The 19,258-nt window shown below is 50.1% G+C and overlaps 1 protein-coding gene across 7 annotated transcripts in view; it reads right to left on the reverse strand.

Annotated features, from left to right (window-relative positions):
• Window positions 1-746: 746 nt before the first annotated feature.
• LOC123150325 (protein ENHANCED DOWNY MILDEW 2) overlaps window positions 747-19,258 on the reverse strand; it is a 36,492-nt gene continuing 17,980 nt past the window's right edge. The window contains exons 12-13 of one of the 7 annotated variants that reach the window (XM_044570184.1): window positions 1,559-1,678; window positions 747-1,265 (exon numbers count right to left, since the gene is read on the reverse strand). In XM_044570184.1, the coding sequence (XP_044426119.1) occupies window positions 1,191-1,265; window positions 1,559-1,678 (195 nt within the window). In that variant the 3' untranslated portion in view covers window positions 747-1,190. Of the gene's footprint in view, window positions 1,266-1,541; window positions 1,679-1,855; window positions 1,934-9,709; window positions 12,544-19,258 lie in introns of those variants that run through there. The other 6 variants (XM_044570183.1, XR_006475053.1, XM_044570189.1 and 3 more) reach the window with 6 other exon arrangements.

Consider the following 19,258-nt stretch of genomic DNA (forward strand, 5'->3'; position numbering starts at 1 on the left):
TATATCTTGCATTACCTGTGTCTAGCAATCCCGATGCTGGGTTGCGCAAATAAAGATGCGAGCTCAAATGTGGAAAACGTACATAGTTTACATCTTGCATTACCTGGGTCTAGCAATCCCGATGCAACTGGGTGACGCAGATAAAGATAGCATGTGAGCCCAGGCCGCATTTTGCATTTCCAATATTTCAAGGACTTTGCATATTCGGCACGCCAGAAAGGGCCGCGTTTTGCATTTCAAGTATTTCAAGGGCTTTGCATATTGGGCACGCCAGAGAGAGCACTTCTACGGAAGTCACATTGGACTCCTTGCTAGAGCATGGAAAACCTTGTTGATGGATCTTCGAAACTTCTCTGATCCTTGAACCAATATTGGCTAGAAAGGTGAGGGCATTTGCAACGTAACGGCCAAACCCAACGCTGGAGCTTCACCCTGAAGAGCGGAGCCAATATGGAAGGTGGTAGCTTGAACAAATCTTGCACCATAAGTGGATGGGTTGTGGAGCAACACTCCCAGCCCTGCTACTATTCCTGCAACAGAAGGATTAAAAGTTGCATCGCAGTATGCTTGTGGACCTGCAGGCAAATATCATGGCAAGATTAACACAAATAGAGTAGCGCATTAGAGTTTGTCTCCAGAAAGGTGTTGGAGCTGCCACACGCAGCACCCCTTCCACCTCACTTTGCATCTCACAACACACTCAAGAAAAATGGAGACAATTGTTTTGGCGTCGTGCTGCCTCTCACAGCTCAACCTTTTCCTTTCTGCCTCTTCAAATAAATATGATGATTACAGAATATATAGCAGCCCATCTCAGACCACTACCTCCTAAACGCATGCCATACTCCAACACAACGACACAATGACCAACATGCACATGCACATGACTGGATAACAAGCTCCACAAACTAACTGACGCATCAACGATTCACTCGTATGGGAACACTGCAGGACATTGGCTCTAGTACTGGATCACACAGGTTGTCACGCTCCACCTCCTCGTAACATGTCGCTTCACACGACACTGTTGCATGGCATCACGCCTTGCACTCCGGCCGCATCGCACGGCTAGCTCCGCATCCCACCTCCTGTACGCTCAAGTGAAGTTCAACCTGGATACAATGCCCTAGACCATCTAGACTACATGCATGTAAGAAATCAAACTAAAATGCAGATACATGGAATCAAGATTAAAGCCAACAGGACCGACAAGAATCAGCAATATCAAAGCTACAGGAGAGAATGGCCGAGGAAGCATGAAGAACCTGCACAATGGACCAGCTTGTTTAATTAAGAAGCAAATCACTCCTGGCTTTCCAAAAATGAGAGCATGGAAATGATTTAGCAACGGAGATACCAGGATGATTAGAATTAAGCATGGAGGAAATATAGAGGCGCCAGGAGCAAAAACATCTGATCTAAAGCCTAAATAAGAGAACTAGACTGATCTAGCAAAGGGGCAATGGAACATATGAGCATCTGATTCACGGAGGCATTGGATAGGATGCATCCTTTCAAAATATGTTTAGATGCTCTCTTACCAGTTGCTAAACCCCACCTTATAAGTCTCCATGCAGAAGGGCTTGAGGGATGGTTTTATCCTTCCAAGATGCATTAGGAGTATGATTTTCTTGATCCAAAGGACCACAAGTAGATGCGCGGATTCCAGCCATGGCTCCTGCACAGATGTTTTGTATGCACTTTTTGAGGAGCATTGAGCATAAGGAGTATGTTTCCAGCACATTTCATCATCAAAGTTAGCATTAATAATAGATTAATAGGTATCTGCATAACTTATTAATAAGCAGAATTAGAAATTTTATCGATACCCCAACTTCTAGAACCATCAAACCGTAGATATTTTGTAGTGCTAGGGCAACCAGGACACAATGATGTTGACATAAGCTTCACTTTCCATCAGCAATTTGCATTCCTGAAGATTCAATAATGCCGGGTAAAACTTTGAATTTTTTTCAAAACTATGTTATTTTTTGTAGCAATTTCGGAAACTATAGCGTAGAATGAAGAAAACGCAAAACTAGTAGCCCGTCGGCCAGGAGTGGGCCGAAAAGGAAGTTTTCGGCCAGGCTGTGGCCGAAGTAGGCTTTTCGGCCGCGGTTGGGCCGAAAACACGTTGTTGGCGGGGGCGCGGCCGAAAATAGTAGCTTCGGGTGCCAGGAGGCCGAACTGGGCCGTTTTCGGCCCACCGGTGACCGAAGCTGGCCTTTTCGGCCAGGCTTCGACCGAAGATCTTTTCGGCCAGGCGTAGGCCGAAAAGGTGCGGATAAGCACCGTTCGCCCCTGCGCTGCTGTTCTTCGTTGGATCCTTCTTCGTTTCCCTTTCTCTCTCTCTCAGTTCTTCTCTGTAGAACTCCCCCCGCGCCGATCTCCTCCATTTGCCACTCATTTGCAAATCCAACCCACAGAATCGGTAGATCATAGCAATCTCCACCGGCCTACGGTGTTATTTTTTGCTATGGGATAGTTTTTGATGTGTAGAGGAGCAGCCATGGTGGGGAGGAGGAGCCATGGTGGAGAGGAGGACGGGTAGTAGGTGGTGGTGACTAGTAGCAGCAGCTGCAGAGGAGGAGGTGGTGAGGAGGAGGAGGTGAGTAGTAGCAGCAGCTGCAGAGGAGAAGCGGACACACACTTCGAAGGTATAATCACGTCGTCACAAATATTATGTAAATATTAGCGCATAGTTCGTGTAGCGGATAATATTAGTGTTCGTTGTGAATTTCAGTGTTAATTTAATTTAGGAGGCATTTTAGCGCATAGTTCGTGTAGCGGATAATATTAGTGTATATCATGAATTTTAGTGTTATTATATTTTTGGAGGCATTTTAGCGCATAGTTCGTGTAGCGGATAATATTAGTGTATATTGTGAATTTTAGTGTTAATATATTTCTGGAGGCATTTTAACGCATAGTTCGTGTAGCGGATAAAATTAGTGTATATTGTGATTAATATAGTTTAGTTAGTGTATATAAGTCATATTATGAATTTTAGTGTTAATATATTTTTGGAGGCATTTTAGCGCATAGTTCGTTGTGATTAATGAGAAGATGGCAATGTCTGACAGGTGAAAATGTCTGAATCAGTAAATCTGAATGTTTACTACGGCGCTGGTAATGTTCGATATAATGAGTTGGGGGTTGATCTTAGCGAGTTTAAAAATGGCGTTATGACACTAGCTGACCCGGACAGACTGGACATTAGACAGTTGAAGTACTGGTTGACAACTAGTTTCGGTCTGGATCCTGAAGTATGTTCCGTCAGTATTCATGCATTGTGGACCAAATCTTGTAAAAATGTCAAGTGGGAGTTGATGCCGGTAGATAGGAGCCAGCATTGGTTGTCCCTGTTAAGACGCTGCCGAGACCGAAGAATCCACCCATATGCACTTGTGCAACCTGTGCCGAAGGAGGAGAATACCGTACAACTCCACAGGGGGTATGAACCCGGCCAAGGCAGTGAAGTGGCTAACGAGATTGTTTTATCCGGGTCACAGCCACAAGATGTGGATGCTAGCCAACCGGAGAAAGAGTCAGACTACGTGCCACACAATGTTTGTGGTCCTGATACTGGGCAGAGTAGCCAGTCGATAATATTAGCTGTTTCTGGTTTTGCTGATGGGGATGAGGAAGGGGATGAAATGCAGAGGGTGATGGAGGAAGAGGACGAGGATGGATTGGTGGAGGAACTGGATTCTGAAAATTCTGAGGATGAAGTTGAGGTACCGATTCCTTCTGCATGGGAGCAGGACATATCCACCGGCCTTACGGTGAACGATGGCCATGAGACTCCATGGCAGTATAATCTGAACCAAGTACAAATAGGGGCTATGTTTGATACAAAGAAAAAATTGAAGTATGCGGTGATAAAGTGGGCTATGTCTACGCAGAGGGTTTTCAAGACACACATATCAAGTCCAACAAACTATACCGTGAAATGTGTTGTAACAGGTTGTCCTGGGAAGGTGCACGGTCACGTGCCGAAGTATGACATCCACTGGGTTGTCACCATTGTCGTCCCACATAATTGTGTGAGGACGAACCTGCTGGTGAAGCATCCGAACCTGACTTCAAGTCTCATTGCGCAACTCATGTATACTGAGATAGTAGAGAAGAAAGATATGGAAGCAAAACACATCCAGACAGCAGTGAAGGTCAGATGGAATTATGTCATTGCTTATGGGAAGGCTTGGAGGGCTAAGCAGAAGGCTATGGAGGAAAGGTTTGGGACGTTCTTCGACTCATATGATAATGTTGTCCGTCTCCTGGGCATACTGAAGGAAAGGAATCCGGGCACTTATGTGAACGTACAACACATGAGGTTGCTGAGTATACCAGATTTCAAGGTGTTGAAACGAGTGTTCTTCTCATTTGCTATGTGCATCGAAGCTTTCCGGCATTGTCCTCCTGTTATGTTTGTGGATGGTACATTCCTGACCGGTCAGTATAGAGGGCAAATCCTTACTGCTATTGGTGTGGACGGGAACAATCAAATCATCCCACTTGCCATGGCATTTGTGGAGGGTGAGAACTTTCTCAGCTGGGTTTGGTTCTTCCGCCAAGTGAAAATTGCCATCGTGAAGGACCGACCAAACGTGTGTGTCATTCATGACAGACATGCTGGTATATTGAAGGCCGTGAAGACACTTCGGAATCCAGCAGATGACGAACCAACACCTTGGAGGGACTTGCAGAGCCGGTGGTGCATGCGCCATCTTGGGGCTAATTTTTTCTCACAGTTCAAGAACAAGCGGTTGATGAACTTGTTCAAAAAATTATGCAAGCAGAGCCAGCAGCGGAAATACGAATTTATTTGGTCAAAACTAGATGAGTTTACTAAGAAGCAGGTCCGTGCAAGGAAGAAAATGGAAGAAGATCAGGTTAAATTAGCAGCACTCATCGCGGAGCTAGAGGAGCCAGTTGGTCTTTGCGACTTGCCAGCAATTGACCCTCCTAATACTAAGAGAAAGAAGGGAAGGGCAATAAAGAATTTTTCTGAGTGGATAGAGAAAGAGCCTCCAATGAATTGGTCTTTGCTGCATGACACACATGGAGCTAGGTATGGCCACATGACAACCAATCTTGCAGAGGTGTATAACTTTGTGCTGAGAGGGAATAGAGCATTGCCACTCACAGCTATTGTGGAGGCTGTATTCCATGGCACTTTGAGATATTTCAGAGAAAGGCACGAGTTAGCAAAGAAGCATATTGAAGATAATCAGAACACACCTTATTGTAGCCGTGTCATGGAATACATGGCAAAGAAGATAGAGAAAGCAAAGAAGCACAGTGTCAGACTCATAGGGAATCAAGAAAGGAGGTATGAGGTTCAGCTTCCTACCGATGGTTTTGGTTCTGGAAATGAGGTGAAGACACACGAGGTTAAAATTGGAACGGAATTTTATCCAACGTGTGAGTGTACATGCAACAAACCGAAGTTGCTGCACCTACCTTGCTCTCATGTGTTGGCTGCCTGTGGCCAGATTCAGTTGGATGCTATATCCTTCGTGTCCCCATACTATTTAAAAGAGGCAGTGCTCAACACCTGGACAGGCGAGATGACAGGGTTTAGAGTCGTCGGCAATTTCAACAAGGTAAACGACGGTGAGAGAGTATACATCCCGCATCCAGACCTTCGGCGAACAAGTAGGGGCAGACGAAAGGCCCGTCGCATCCGGAACGATATGGACCAGTCTGAAGCTGGTGGAGCAACCAGACAATGTTTGTTATGCGCGGCTTATGGGCATAGGATGAAATATTGTCCCGACCTGAACAAAGATGGTGCTTCCGCATCGACGAGTGCTTCCACATCGACGGCTGCGACAACAGGAGCAAGAGGCGGACGTGGTCGTGGCAGTCGAGGCCGAAGGGGCGGACGAGGAAGAAATAACTCACAAGCTATATAATGTGCCGTAGTGGGTTTTAATACGTAATATGTCAGGACTATGTTTTAATTTGTAATATGTGAGGACTATGTTTTAATTTGTAATATGTGAGGACTATGTTTTAATATGTAATATGTCAGGACTATGTTTTAATTTGTAATATGTCAGGACTATGTTTTAATTTGTGCGGATAATTTGAATTGCAGATATGTCTTCGTATCCGTTGCTTAATGGTAACATCGATAGAAAGCACCGGGGCGCTCTTACGGAAGCGGGCAACAACTTAGACGTGTTGGTCACTCGTACCCCAAAGACTAACTGGCTGATACACGATTCATGGGTTGATAGGTATGTGTGCATATAATGGAGACCATATAATGACTTACTATGTTTGACATACTTTTCATAACCGCTAACAATCTCTTTATTTTGTAGGTTAAGTTGGGCTGGACTTCTACCCTTGGCACGGCTGGTTGAGGGTACATTGGATGAGTGGATTGATGGTCCGGACTTAGATGAGGCAGGTGAACCATTGCAGTTACACAAGAGGCAAGTGAGACGTTTCTCTTACGACAAGTCACTCCTTACCTGCTTAGTAGATAGATGGAGACCAGAAACACATACGTTTCACTTTCCTTGGGGAGAGATGGCGCCTACTTTACAGGATGTGTCTTACTTGTTGGGATTACCTCTGGCCGGTGCTGCCATAGGTCCCTTAGAGGCAGAATCTGGGTGGCAAGCAGCGATGCAGACCCGTTTTTTGGCTGCAGTCCCGACTGCTAGGGCTATAGACAACGATCCTCATGGACCTCTTTTTAGATGGTTGAGCCAGTTTCAGGTAACCATCACGGCCACTTAAACAAATGTTGTTTTTTAGTTGTCTGATGTTCATACAATTATTACGTTTCTATGTAGATTGTCTCGTTAGGACATCCCGACGTTCAGTTGTCGGAGGCTCAGATTGACCGGTCCCTAGAGGCATATATTCTTTGGCTATTCGGCAAGACAATGTTTACGGAGAACCACGTGACCACTGTCGATGCACGACTCATCGGTATTGCACGAGAGATAGCTGACGCACGTTGCCCTGCGGATATTCTACAGAGGAGTTTTGGTTCTGCTGTGTTGGCGGCTACGTACAGAGGCCTGTGCAAAGCTTGCTTGTTGAAGTCTAGAAAATCTAGTCTTGTTGGATGTCCATTATTGTTGCAGCTTTGGTCATACGAGAGGTTCCCTATTGGACGACCCTATGTCTACATTGATAAACCTTTTGGTTTGGAGGACTTAGCTGGGACTTATGTGCCTGCTATCGGCGACTTACCTACTATGGGATCTGTTTGGACACGGCGAGAGGTACTTTTATATTAAGTAACAATTAATTCAATTATTTCTTGCCATTCAATAGTATTACTAATGCTTATTTGTTGTCATGCACAGAGACAGTTTGCGCATACTCAGGTTAGGGGATGCTACCCGTCCTTCATGGCGCAGTTTGATAGTTTGCACGAGGATCAAGTTATTTGGGAGCCATACTCGCCTCAGGCTATATCATCGAGGTACCCAGTTGGGATTTCTGGATTGTGCACTAGAGATCGGCACTTTTGGATGACCAAGGCCAAGTTGGTGTTCGACGTGACGGTTGAGGAGATGTCTCTTCATAGGGTGATGAGACAGTTCGGTCTATATCAAGAGCCTGCGATTCCAGATATTCCACACTTGCCAGACCACGTGCACAAGTAAGTACTAATACTATTTTAGTTGGCAGCTCTGCATTCATAATATACCTAACCATGTATCGCGCATGTCAATCTCAGGGACAGTCGCCTAGGAGGAAACAAGTCCATGACTTATTGGCTTGAGAGCATTACCCCTTACGTTGACGAATGGACTACCGCTGCGACAAATATCTGGGGTGAGGTTCGGCCCTTTAACTGGGAAATGTTTGGGTTGTATCTGCAGCGTTACCGGCATACAACGAGGATCTACTTGGTTCCATCAGCTGCTACTGATCAGATCGAAGCCCCTCTCACCAGCGATATGTACCCAACTGCCTCTGTTGTGGGAACCAGACACCACGCGGTAAATGCCTTGGTTCTCATATGTTAAGTCTTTTGTTAATCTGGACATATTCGCTTGGTTGTCTATTCGTGGTGTCTATCATACAACGAGCATATAATTGGTTCATTCTTTGTGTACAGGGTGACTTGACAGTACAGGCGCGAGAGGAGGTTTCCGCTTTAATGCGGCGCTTTCAGAGGGGAGAAACTATCCCACCGCGAGAGGGCGTCTCATGGTTGAGGCGTCTTGATGACAAGCTACGCGGGATTTACGCAGCTGTCACGTGTAGACGGACTTCGGATGTTGCACTTCCTCCTCCAGCACATCGTCCGCCACGTCCCTCTGTACAACATTCAGAACCACGACCCTCTGTGCACCGTTCAGAACCACGACCCTCTGTGCATCGTGCAGAACCTCATCCTTCACAGCCAGGGAGATCTTCCTGGCATGAGCCACCTCCTTCACAGCCAGGGAGATCTTCCTGCCATGAGCCACCTCCTTCACAGCCAGGGAGCTCTTCCTGGCATGAGCCACCTCCTTCACAGCCAGGGAGCTCTTCCTGGCATGAGCCACCTCCTTCACAGCCAGGGAGCTCTTCCTGGCATGAGCCACCTCCTTCACAGCTAGGGAGCGCTTACTGGCATCAGCAGATGAATCTAGGTAACACTACTCACTACATTCTTTTGAACAGTGTAGTAATCGTTCTTGCATTCTCAGCAGTCACTGATGCTTACTGGTGGTGCTTCGTTCATGCATTTGTATCAATTTTACTTTACCGCAGGCGGCAACCAGTCGCAACCGTTCATGCATTCAGAGCAGTCACCGATCCTTAGTGGTGGTGCTTCGTACTTTGAGGGCGACCGCGAGGATGATGACCAAGCTACAAACATTTATGGCTTCTCGCAGACAGTGTTTCACACTCCACCACCACCACCGACACAGGAGACACAGACCGTGACAGACGAGGTTAACTATGGTCGTGGTTATCGCGAGCCTCGTCCACCGCCTCAGCGCTTATCGCCTTCGGGTCCTCGCCCGAGGAAGACCCAGACTCGTCGTCGTCCCCCGCAGTGATATGCTTATCTATCTATGTATGACTCATTATCTATGTTAGTTTCAGACTATTCGCAGCTGTGTGTCAGTATTTATGTATGAGACATGCTTCATGTATGTGTTACTATCGCACTTGCTTCTATGTGATCAGGAGACATATATTGTTTTATGTATGCGAGACACATATTACTATTAATTCGCATTCTTATTTCAGTTACACTTCCAAATAGACTACAACCGATAATTAAGATACAAGTACATCTGAATTAAACGGTGCGGCTGAACTTGTGCAATACATCTTACATACTACAAAATGAAATTCAGATAGAACATAATGCCCTACAATAATACAAGACAAACTAATAATGCAAATACATCTGAATGAAACGGTACAACTGGAATACATCTTACATACTACATGAAGTCATCATCGTCATCCTCCGTTGATGCAGCCCTCTTGCCCTTCGACGATGCGCTCTTCTTGCCTTTCGTCGATGCAGAACTCTTGCCCTTGGTCGATACAGAACTCTTGCCCTTCGCGGATGCAGAACCCGGAAGCGGCGACATGAAGATATCATCGTCGTCCTCGCTCTCCTCAGTCCATAAAAATGGATGCTTTTCTGCAGTCCTTCTGAAAGTTTCACTCTTCGGCTCCACCACCTTCTTCCACCTTTCATGCAACCTAAGAAGTTCTTGACGTACCTCCTCATAGGTCCTTTCAGGCCACCCAGACCTACGTAGTTGGTGAGCCAACTCATTCATTATGGTGTCACTACTGGTGAGTTCGTCCCATGGAACTATCCTATTGTCCATCCTGAAATCGGTAGCTAGACTCAGCAGAGTGCTGCTCATCTTAGGGTGAAAACTACGATCGAATGGATAATGGGACATCTCGACTACACTACACTGGAATGCTTATCCACCTCCGCCTGAAGGGGGTTTTATAGATACAGAGGAGAAAATGGCGGGAAAGAATAACTGCGGTATGGCGGGAAAGGGTTGGCGGGAAGGGATTGGCGGGCAAATAAGGCGGGAAGGGATTGGCGGGAAAATAAGGCGGGAACGGATTGGCGGGAAAATAAGATGGGAAGGGATTGCCGGGGAGGGGTTGGCGAGAAACGGGTGGCGGAAACATATGACGGGAAGGGGTTGGCGGGAAACGGGTGGCGGGAAACGGGTGGGCGGGAAACGGGTGGCGACACAATACAATTCAGCATGAGCCATGCAACTTCGGCCTAGGGTTGACCAAAAAGTGACTTTTCGGCCTAAACTTGACCAAAAAGTCTATTTCGGTCTAAGCGTGGCCGAAAAGTACTACTTCGGCCTAAGCGTGGCCGAAAAGTGCTACTTCGGCCTAAGCGTGGCCGAAAAGTGCTACTTCGGCCTAGCTATGGCCGAAAAGTACTATTTCGGCCTAGTTGTGGCCGAAAAGTACTACTTCGGCCCACTCCTGGCCGACGGGCTACTAGTTTTGCGTTTTTTTCATTCTACGCTATAGTTTCCGAAATTGCTACAAAAAATAACATAGTTTTGAAAAAAATTCTAAAACTTTAAGAACAGAGGCACAGAACACAGAAGGCAGACTTGGGTAGAGAATTTTTTTTTCAAATGTGCCAATTTGAAGATCACTGATATGAAGGTTTAGATGAATGGTTTTTCTGCTGTCAACCAGAACTTTCTAACAATAGAAGTTCGATATGATTTTCTTACTGAGCAAATGTTTGACATGTGGTAAAAAAGAATAGAACAAAACACATATTTGATTTAGGTAAACCTACCTGCATAAAACAATCTATTAGCCTTGTATCCATTTAACACTACTTTAAGTTTGTCAATAAGAAGGTATTAGCAGATGATTAGCTTTTCCCTGGAAGAACATTAGATGAGTAATAGAAAGACCCATATCAGGGGCTGGAAAAGCTCGAACTGAAAAGATCTCCCTCCCCCCGCGTCGCTCCCGCGAGCGACGGGGGGAAACCCGAGCCGCCGCCGCCCCTACCTTCAATTCCTCCTCCTCTATCCTCGCCGCTGCCGGAGCTCGCAGGAGGGCAAAGCCCGGCCGGCAGCGGCGGCGGCGGGGCCTCCTCTCCTCTCCGAGCGGTGGTGGGCGGCGCGGGACGGCCCCTTCGTTCCGGGACGCGGCGCTTTGTGGGGCGCAACGGCGCTGGTGGCTTTTGCTACGGCGTGGAGGGCTGCGTGTGTTGCCGGCGGTGTTGCTCGTCATGGCGGCCGAGGCGGCGTGGACCTGACTGCAACGGGGCTCCAAATCGGCCTTCAGATCTGGCGGCTCCTTCCTGGCAGGCGGCGCGGGGGGCTGGCCATGACCTCGCGAGGTCGTGGCTCGGGGCGTGGTCCGCGGCGACGTGCGGCCTGCTCCTGCGGCGGTGCGGCGGTGTGGGTCATCGGTGGCTGGGCGCTTTGGAGGCCCTCTTTGGCTGCAGGATTCGGACGGTCCGACGACCCTCGCCGCGGTGGACGGGGTGGCCGCTGCTGCGCCGCGTCGGGCTGGAGGCCATGGCAAGGCGTCAGGGGTGACGTCTGGGAAGGTTGCAGGAGGGACAGGTGGGCTCTCTACCCGTCACCGGTGCAGGGGGTGCCGGTCCGGACATGCTCCGCTGCTCTCCTCCCCATTTCCCCTGCCTAGTGCTTCCGGGTTCGTTGTGTTCGGGGCAGGCTGGTCACCGGCAGCTCTGTTCGTGATAGGGATCGGTCGGTCGTTTCCAAGCATGTTCCTTTGTCGGTCTCCAGAGTGTCGGGATGCAGGGCGGCGGCCTTGGTGGTGGGAGCGGCGTGCTCGTGGGCGGAGCTCGCGGCTCAGGTGCGGGCTAGTCTCCATGGTCGCGTGGGCGGCATGGCGGCTGGTGCTTGTCGATCGGTGGCGGTGATGCGGCTCTGTCCCCAGGACTGTCCGTAACCTGTTCGGAGGCGGAGTTGTTGACCTGGATGAAAATCCTACCTGGCATGTCCAGGCCGACGGAGGCGGCGCCCGAGGACGTCGGCATCTTCTTGAAGACTCCGTTGCGGTTGCTCCATGTCCTCCAAGGTACCCCGGATGAAAATCTTGATCCTCTGGATCGGGTGGTGGCGGCACTCCGGTGGCGTATCCTTCTTGAAGGCACCGCCTTGGGGTTCATGGATAGACGGCTTGCAGCTTGGTCTCTTCTGTGGCTTGTTCCCGGTTGAGTTCTCCCTCGACTTCCTAGTGTGCCTAGTGTGTATCTTTGTTGTCTTGGAATTGTTGGGGGAGTGTTGGTTGCGTCTTAGCACCTATGTATCTTGCCTTGGGTGCGTGTCGTGTTGTGTGTTGTATCGCTCGTTGTAAGTGGTTGGTGCTTTATATATAAAGCGGGGCGAAAGCCTTTTTCGGTAAAATAATATTTAGTGGAATGTGGCAGATTAAACTATAGTTGTACTAAGATAGCATATTTGTTCCAGTTAGGGGTCCGACCTGAGAAAGTGGAAAACTGAGGAAGCACCTGGCCTATGGCTTGGGTGCCATGATTGGCAGCAGATCCATGAACATCGAAATCATCTGTAAACATTAAAGAGTTAGAGCATCTCCATCCCCCCCTTCTAAAATTTGAGTGCTTAAACCTTGAACCTAGTCCTTACCCTAAACTCTATACTTTTTCTTTACTATTCCATCAATCTTTCCATGCATAAACCCCATCTGAATTACATTTGCACAAACATATTAAATGAAACCTTCATACTTCTAACGCACACATTCTAACAACAAGTCAAATTCATTGTTTGAAAATTTACACATTCAAATTCAAACACAACACAGTCCAAAGGAAGTAAATAATCCAAATGAAACATAATAAAAGCATAATAATCAAGAACTGTGAAGTTCCCTCAAGTGCTCCACAAGATTATCTCAGAGTTGGTCATGGCTTCTCAGTGCTCGATCCTGCGATGCGCTTGTAGAAGTCTTTGGTTCATATTTGCTCCATATCAATAGTTGGTCATGGCTTCTCAGTGCTCGATCCTGCGATGCGCTTGTAGAAGTCTTTGGTTCATATTTGCTCCATATCAATAGTTGGTCATGGCTTCTCAGTGCTCGATCCTGCGATGCGCTTGTAGAAGTCTTTGGTTCATATTTGCTCCATATCAATAGTTGGACGTGCAACCCATTGAAGTCATAGTCAAAGCTCTCTGGTTGACCTCTCTCATCCTCGATGATCATTTTGTGCAAGATCAAACATGTTGTCCTAGTACTCAATAGGGCCACGAACAATAGCAAGGTGATTTTGTAGCACCACAAAAGCTCTCTCAACGTCCTTTCTCGTAGCTTCTTAGCACATTGCAAAATGAGATCTCTAAATGCCCTCCGAGTGTCGAATTGTCTTCAAAATTGTGGCCCAATGAGGGTAGATGACATATGTAAAGTAGTAGCCTTGTTGTAATGGTGGCCATTGACAACTTAGTTGCAAGGTGGAGTGTGGTCGTGGATACTAACCTCTTCTTTTTCGAGAAAACGCAAAAGTCAATAAGGGTTTGAGCCACCAAGCATTGAGAGATCGATCGCCGTGGGGCGAGTGGCGGGGTATCCTCAGCTAGCTCAGGACCTCGTACCAAACTTGGCAAGAGAAGGGGCACGCTAAGAGGAGGTGGTGCGTGGTCTCTGGTCCTTGGTCACATAGGGGCAGCTTGTGGGGTGCTGCATGCCATGGCGGAGAGGCGATCCGTGGTCCAACACCAATCAAGACGGGCGAGCCAATGGAAGAACCTGAGACGCAACGGAGCCCAACACTTCCAGGTAAGCTTCCAAGCATTGCAGGTGGTGGAGTCATGGAATGTGGCCATGTGGGCAGATTATGCGGAGCCGCTCAAGTTCAAATTCTAGAGTAGGCAATCTGCCTCGATGGAGAGCGTCTTTTGCTCGATCATGTGCCATAGCCAAAGGTATTGGCCTATACCGTGGAGGCCGATGGTGTCGTGCATGCCATGCGCCCAACGGTTAGCCTATAGGTCGTCTGCAGCTTGCAGCGCTTTAGGATGCAGGCTCACTTGAGCGGTGTGATCTCGCAGACAGAACACTGGCCAATCCAGTGGTCCTCCCAAAATAGGGCTTGTTGGCCGTTGCCAATCTACATGGTGATGGAAGCGAAGGTGTGTTCCTCGAAGGTAAACTGCAGGTTAAGGCCACCCCATGCCTTGGCGCTGTCCGGGAGGCTGAACCAAAGCCAACGCATGTGAAGCACGTGCGAAGCGCAACGACAATGCGCTCTAGGTCATGGTCGTCGAGGCCACCAAGCAAGATTGGCTGCGAGACGCACCGCCAATTAACGTGGCAATTGCCACCATTTGCTATCGCGCGTCCCGCCTAGAGAAATACTCTCTGGATTTTCTTGAGCGACTTGATTGTCTTCTTCTTTGGGAGCGCTAACATGAGTAGCTGGTGTATATTGATCGCGCCCAGCACGGCCATGGCGAACGCGAGGCGACCGGCCTTGTTCATGAGCCGTGCCTTCCACCCTGGGAGCATAACGGCGGTCCTGTCGACGACGGGTTGTAGCTGAGCCATGGTGGGGGCGCGTTATCAATACTAGATGCCCGGGTAGGTGATGGGCAAATCAATAATGAGGCAACCTAGAAGGTCGACAACGGGTGCTACATCGTCAGGGTTGTAATGAGCGCGAAGCTTGAAATTAACCTGAAGGCCCGAAGCACGCCCAAAAAGCTGCAAGATGCTTACTGCCAAAATATCTCCCTGTGAAGGGTGGAAAAAGAGGATCACGTTGTCCGCATATAGCGAGAAGACAGAGATAGGGCGCCAAGGGTGGAGCTGTTGCAGCATGCCCAGCTCGATGGCACGACACAATAGACGACCTAGCATGCCCGTTGCGAGGACAAAAAGCTGGGGCAACATAGGGTCGCCCTGTCGAAGCCAGCAAAGATGCCAAAATGGCCGGGCCGGGCGCGCCATTTAGGAGCACCTTGGTGCTGGCCGACGAGAGGATAATGGCCAGTCAGTCCAGGAATCCAAAGCCATATTGGCACAAGACATCGAAGAGAAACGACTAGGTCCCCGCGTCGAAGGTTTGTGCCGCATAAGGACGAAATTGTCATGCAAGCTACGCCCCAGGATGAACGTGTTCTAGTTCGTGCTGACGAGGGCATTGAGCTTGGGTGCGAGGCGCAACAACAGTACCTTCACGAAGATCTTGACGACGAGGTGGGTCAGGCTTATGGGCCTGTAATTGCCTAGGCCAGGAGCATCGGCACGCTTGTGTTGCAGCGTGAGGAGCGTCTGATTCAAGCAGCTGAATCCTTGGCCCCGCAGTGCAAAAAGTTGTTGGGAAGCGTCAACGAGGTCTTGTTGGACGGTGGGCCAGCAAGTGCGAAGGAATTTAGTGGTGAAGCCGTTGGGGCCCGAAGCCTTGCGCAGGCATAGTTGTTCCACAACTTGCCAGATTTCCGCTGCATCAAAGGGTGCATCAAGGTCGTCAAGGTTGGCGGGCGTGATGAGCGCCGAGAGGTCCAGGGTGCACTCTCAAGGCACCGCGGAGCCAAGGGCATCAAAGTGCGCATAGGCCGCCGCAACCATGTTGCATGTATCCGTGATCACATCCTTTTCCGATGTTATGTTGTGTACTCAGTTCTTTTGTTGCCGATACATGCATTGCTGATGGGAGGACGTGTTGGCGCGCTGTCCTTGAGGGACGCGAGGCGGGCACGTTGACGAGCGATGGTGCGCTCCAGGGATGCAAGACCAAGATAGGAGGCCTTGATTTGTCGCCGGAGCCAGTCCTCGTGCGGGGACAGAGCCTAAGGACAAGCTCCCAAGAGATCAAGAGTGAGTCGCACTTGTTGACGGTCCGTGAGCTTGCACATTGTGGCTTGCATGCCTAGCATGAAGCATTAGAAGGGGGTCAGCGTGATCGACATAGTGCCATGCTTCTGTGCCGATATCTTGAAAACCATCGGAGCGCGTCTAGAAGTCCACAAAGGAGAAGTGTCGGTTGGAGATGACGAAGGTTAAGCAACGGAGGTGGCACTCACCATGCAGCTCCTCCCAATCCGTGGTGCAGAGGACGCGATCAAGGTGGATGAGGATCGGGGGCGATTGCTCGTTCGACCAAGTGTAGCGGCGTCTTTTGAGGTAAACCTTCTTCAGCGCGAGGTCGTTAAGCACGTGCCGGAAGTGACCCAAAGCTGACGAGGATCAGCGATTGATATGCCCATTGTTTTTGTCTTCATTGCGGTAGATGAGGTTGAAATTACCACAACATCCATGATCCAAGGCACATGATGCGGATGTCGTGAAGGTCTGCAAGAAGACGACCTTGGCGGCATATGCTATGGTCTGTAGACCACAGTGTGCCGACACCGGACAGGGTAGAGACCTTAGCAGACAAGGTGTTGGAGGTGAAGAGAGGATCAATGATGGTCTCCTCTCTACTTTTCCAGGCCAACAAAGATGCCGCCACGGGTCCCCAACGCGGACAGGTATACATAATCGTCGAATTCCAAGCCTAGGGCTTCGAGGACAATCGGTGAGCAGATCAATTCCATCTTTGTTTCTTTGAAACAAACGATCGAGCACTAGTAGCTACAATTAGTGATCGGATGGCGGTATGACGAGCACGGCGTTGAGGCCGCGCACATTACATTCAAGGATCTTAGGGCCGTAATCCATGTAGGAGAGGTCGACAGGTGGGCACAAGAGCGCAGCTAGACCTCGATCGAGCTACCCACGATCACCGTGATGATCAACGCTATGGTAGGATCAAAGGGGAGCTCACGATTAACCAGTGCGGCGATGGTCGAGAGGACGAACATGTAGATGGGCGTCATGAAGAGGCCATCGTACGCTTGCATCTCGACGGTGGTGATTTTCTGGTTGACCCCGACGACTCCTAGTGTGCGCTAGATGCGGATTTGAGTGCGCCTCTTAGCCATGGGCGAGGCAACAGCCTTGCTTGTCATGGCGCGAAGTTAGGTGGGTACCTCCTGTGTCACTTGCCAAGAGTCAGGAGGGCGAAGACAATCTCCTTGGTAGCAACAGCAAGGAAGTCACCGAGGGTCCAGGTTGTCGTCACAGCAGCATGCGGGTGAGAGCGACACACGATGATCGAGGGTGAAGCGAAACACATGGTGATTCTCTATGGAGAGGAACCTAGTCCGTGCAAGCTTATGGGCTTTCCATGGAGGGTTGTTGCTCTTGCTGGACTTCAGGTGCAGCATGTGCCCGTGATGGGCTGCTGGAGAAAGGCCCTGGCTCAGCTCTTCTACAGTGGAAGCATCCAGAAGCTCCTCGTCCTGGCCAGACGACAAGGTGGGCTTTGTTGTTTGACCCCGACGACTCCTAGTGTGCGCTAGATGCGGATTTGAGTGCGCCTCTTATCCATGGGCGAGGCAACAGCCTTGCTTGTCATGGCGCGAAGTTAGGTGGGTACCTCCTGTGTCACTTGCCAAGAGTCAGGAGGGCGAAGACAATCTCCTTGGTAGCAACAGCAAGGAAGTCACCGAGGGTCCAGGTTGTCGTCACAGCAGCATGCGGGTGAGAGCGACACATGATGATCGGGGGCGAAGCGAAACACATGGTGATTCTGTATGGAGAGGAACCTAGTCCGTGCAAGCTTATGGGCTTTCCATGGAGGGTTGTTACTCTTGCTGGACTTTAGGTGCAGCATGTGCCCGTGATGGGCTGCTGGAGAAAGGCCCTAGCTCAGCTCTTCTACAGTGGAAGCATCCAGAAGCTCCTCGTCCTGGCCAGACGACAAGGTGGGCTTCGCTTTTTGAATCTCTATCGTGCCATCCCATGAAAAAGAGCAGCCAGGCATGCAACACATCAAGGGTTCACAGAGTCGAAGCGTTGCTTTGCCACGACAATGAATCGGCCTCGCGGACCATGGCTGGCGAATCAGGAACCTCGCTGCCTAACCACGGGTGGCCCATGGAGCCATCCTTGTCCCCATGCTCGCTAGGATTGACCAAGTATGGCACAATGTCTATGTGGCCGTGATCACGTGCGCTCGACGACAAGGGCGGCGGGTCCAAGGCAAGGCACGAGGGGTTCACCGATGGGCGATGGCCATCTGGTGCAGGATCATGCACCTAGGCCGTGTAAGCGGGCCAGCGAACAAAGAGGCAGCTTTTGTAGCACGCCTCTTCTTTCCACTGCACTTTCCCCTTCTGGAATCATGGCGAAAACAGCAAGGCTTTTCCACCAATGGGCGGTGGCCATCTGGTGCCGAACAATGCACCTAGGCCGTGCGAGCAGGCCAGCAAACAAAGAAGCAGCTTCTGTAGCACGCCTCTTCTTTCCACCGCACTTACTCATTTTGGAAATGCGACGAGAACGCCAAGGACCACGTGTGGCAGACCAGTGCTCCATCGTACGTCTTGAGGCGTGATAAGGAGGCGGTGACACCATTAGCATGTGTACGGTGGTTAGTAGCTCTCTAGCCAGCAGAATCAACGACCCTGCCATCTGCGCGGCCGTCGGGAGCGCCATACATGCGGCATCGCTTGCGGCTGTGGCGGTGGCTGTGTTGCGCCCTGCGCCATGCCCGCATTCAGCCGCGCCATCATCACCTCCAGGCGCCTCATTGCTCGGGCCTCCGCCATTGCCAGCATTGGCCGAAGCAGGGCGGCCAGCCACAGCTCTGGTGCGGGTGCGGATGGTCGACGGTAGGGCACGATTGCGGGCGAGGACAGACTCCACAATCTCTAGGATGGTCTTGCGACGGATGCAAGCCGAATCATGCATGCACACTATCAACTGGAATATGGCAAGGTCAGCGTGCGACCACGTGCTCAGGTGCAGCCGCTCGACCCAGCAGCTACTGCCAAGAAGGTGCCACGCCTGCGTTGGGATTCCATGAAGCTCCACCTGGATATTGTGCTCGAAGGAGCTAGCTTGTTCAATGGGTGGAGCGACAGAGTGAAGCCAGGGGTCAAGGCAACGAAAGCAGAGGCCGGCAATCTTCTCTTGGGACGGGCTCCGACGACACTGCTGGAGCGGGGGCTGGGGGCGGCCTCGCGTTGCACTCGCGGGCATTGCTTTTTGCACCGCAAGAGCTGAAAGCTACCTGTGTCGACCTCTGTGCCTCCATTGATGCGGTGCACCTTAGAGCGAGGTCCCGGGCGAGCTGGGGCGGGAACGCACCGAGGAGCTGCAACTATGCCTGGCTCAGGGGGGGCGACGTCGTTGTAGGACCGAGGAAAGGACTACCTCAAAGTCCATCTTGTTGTGCGCACCGACGGGGCTGAGGTTGAGGTCGCCAGAGCTGTTG

Source organism: Triticum aestivum, chromosome 7A (assembly GCF_018294505.1).
Source record: "Triticum aestivum cultivar Chinese Spring chromosome 7A, IWGSC CS RefSeq v2.1, whole genome shotgun sequence".
NCBI classification, from domain to species: domain Eukaryota; kingdom Viridiplantae; phylum Streptophyta; class Magnoliopsida; order Poales; family Poaceae; genus Triticum; species Triticum aestivum.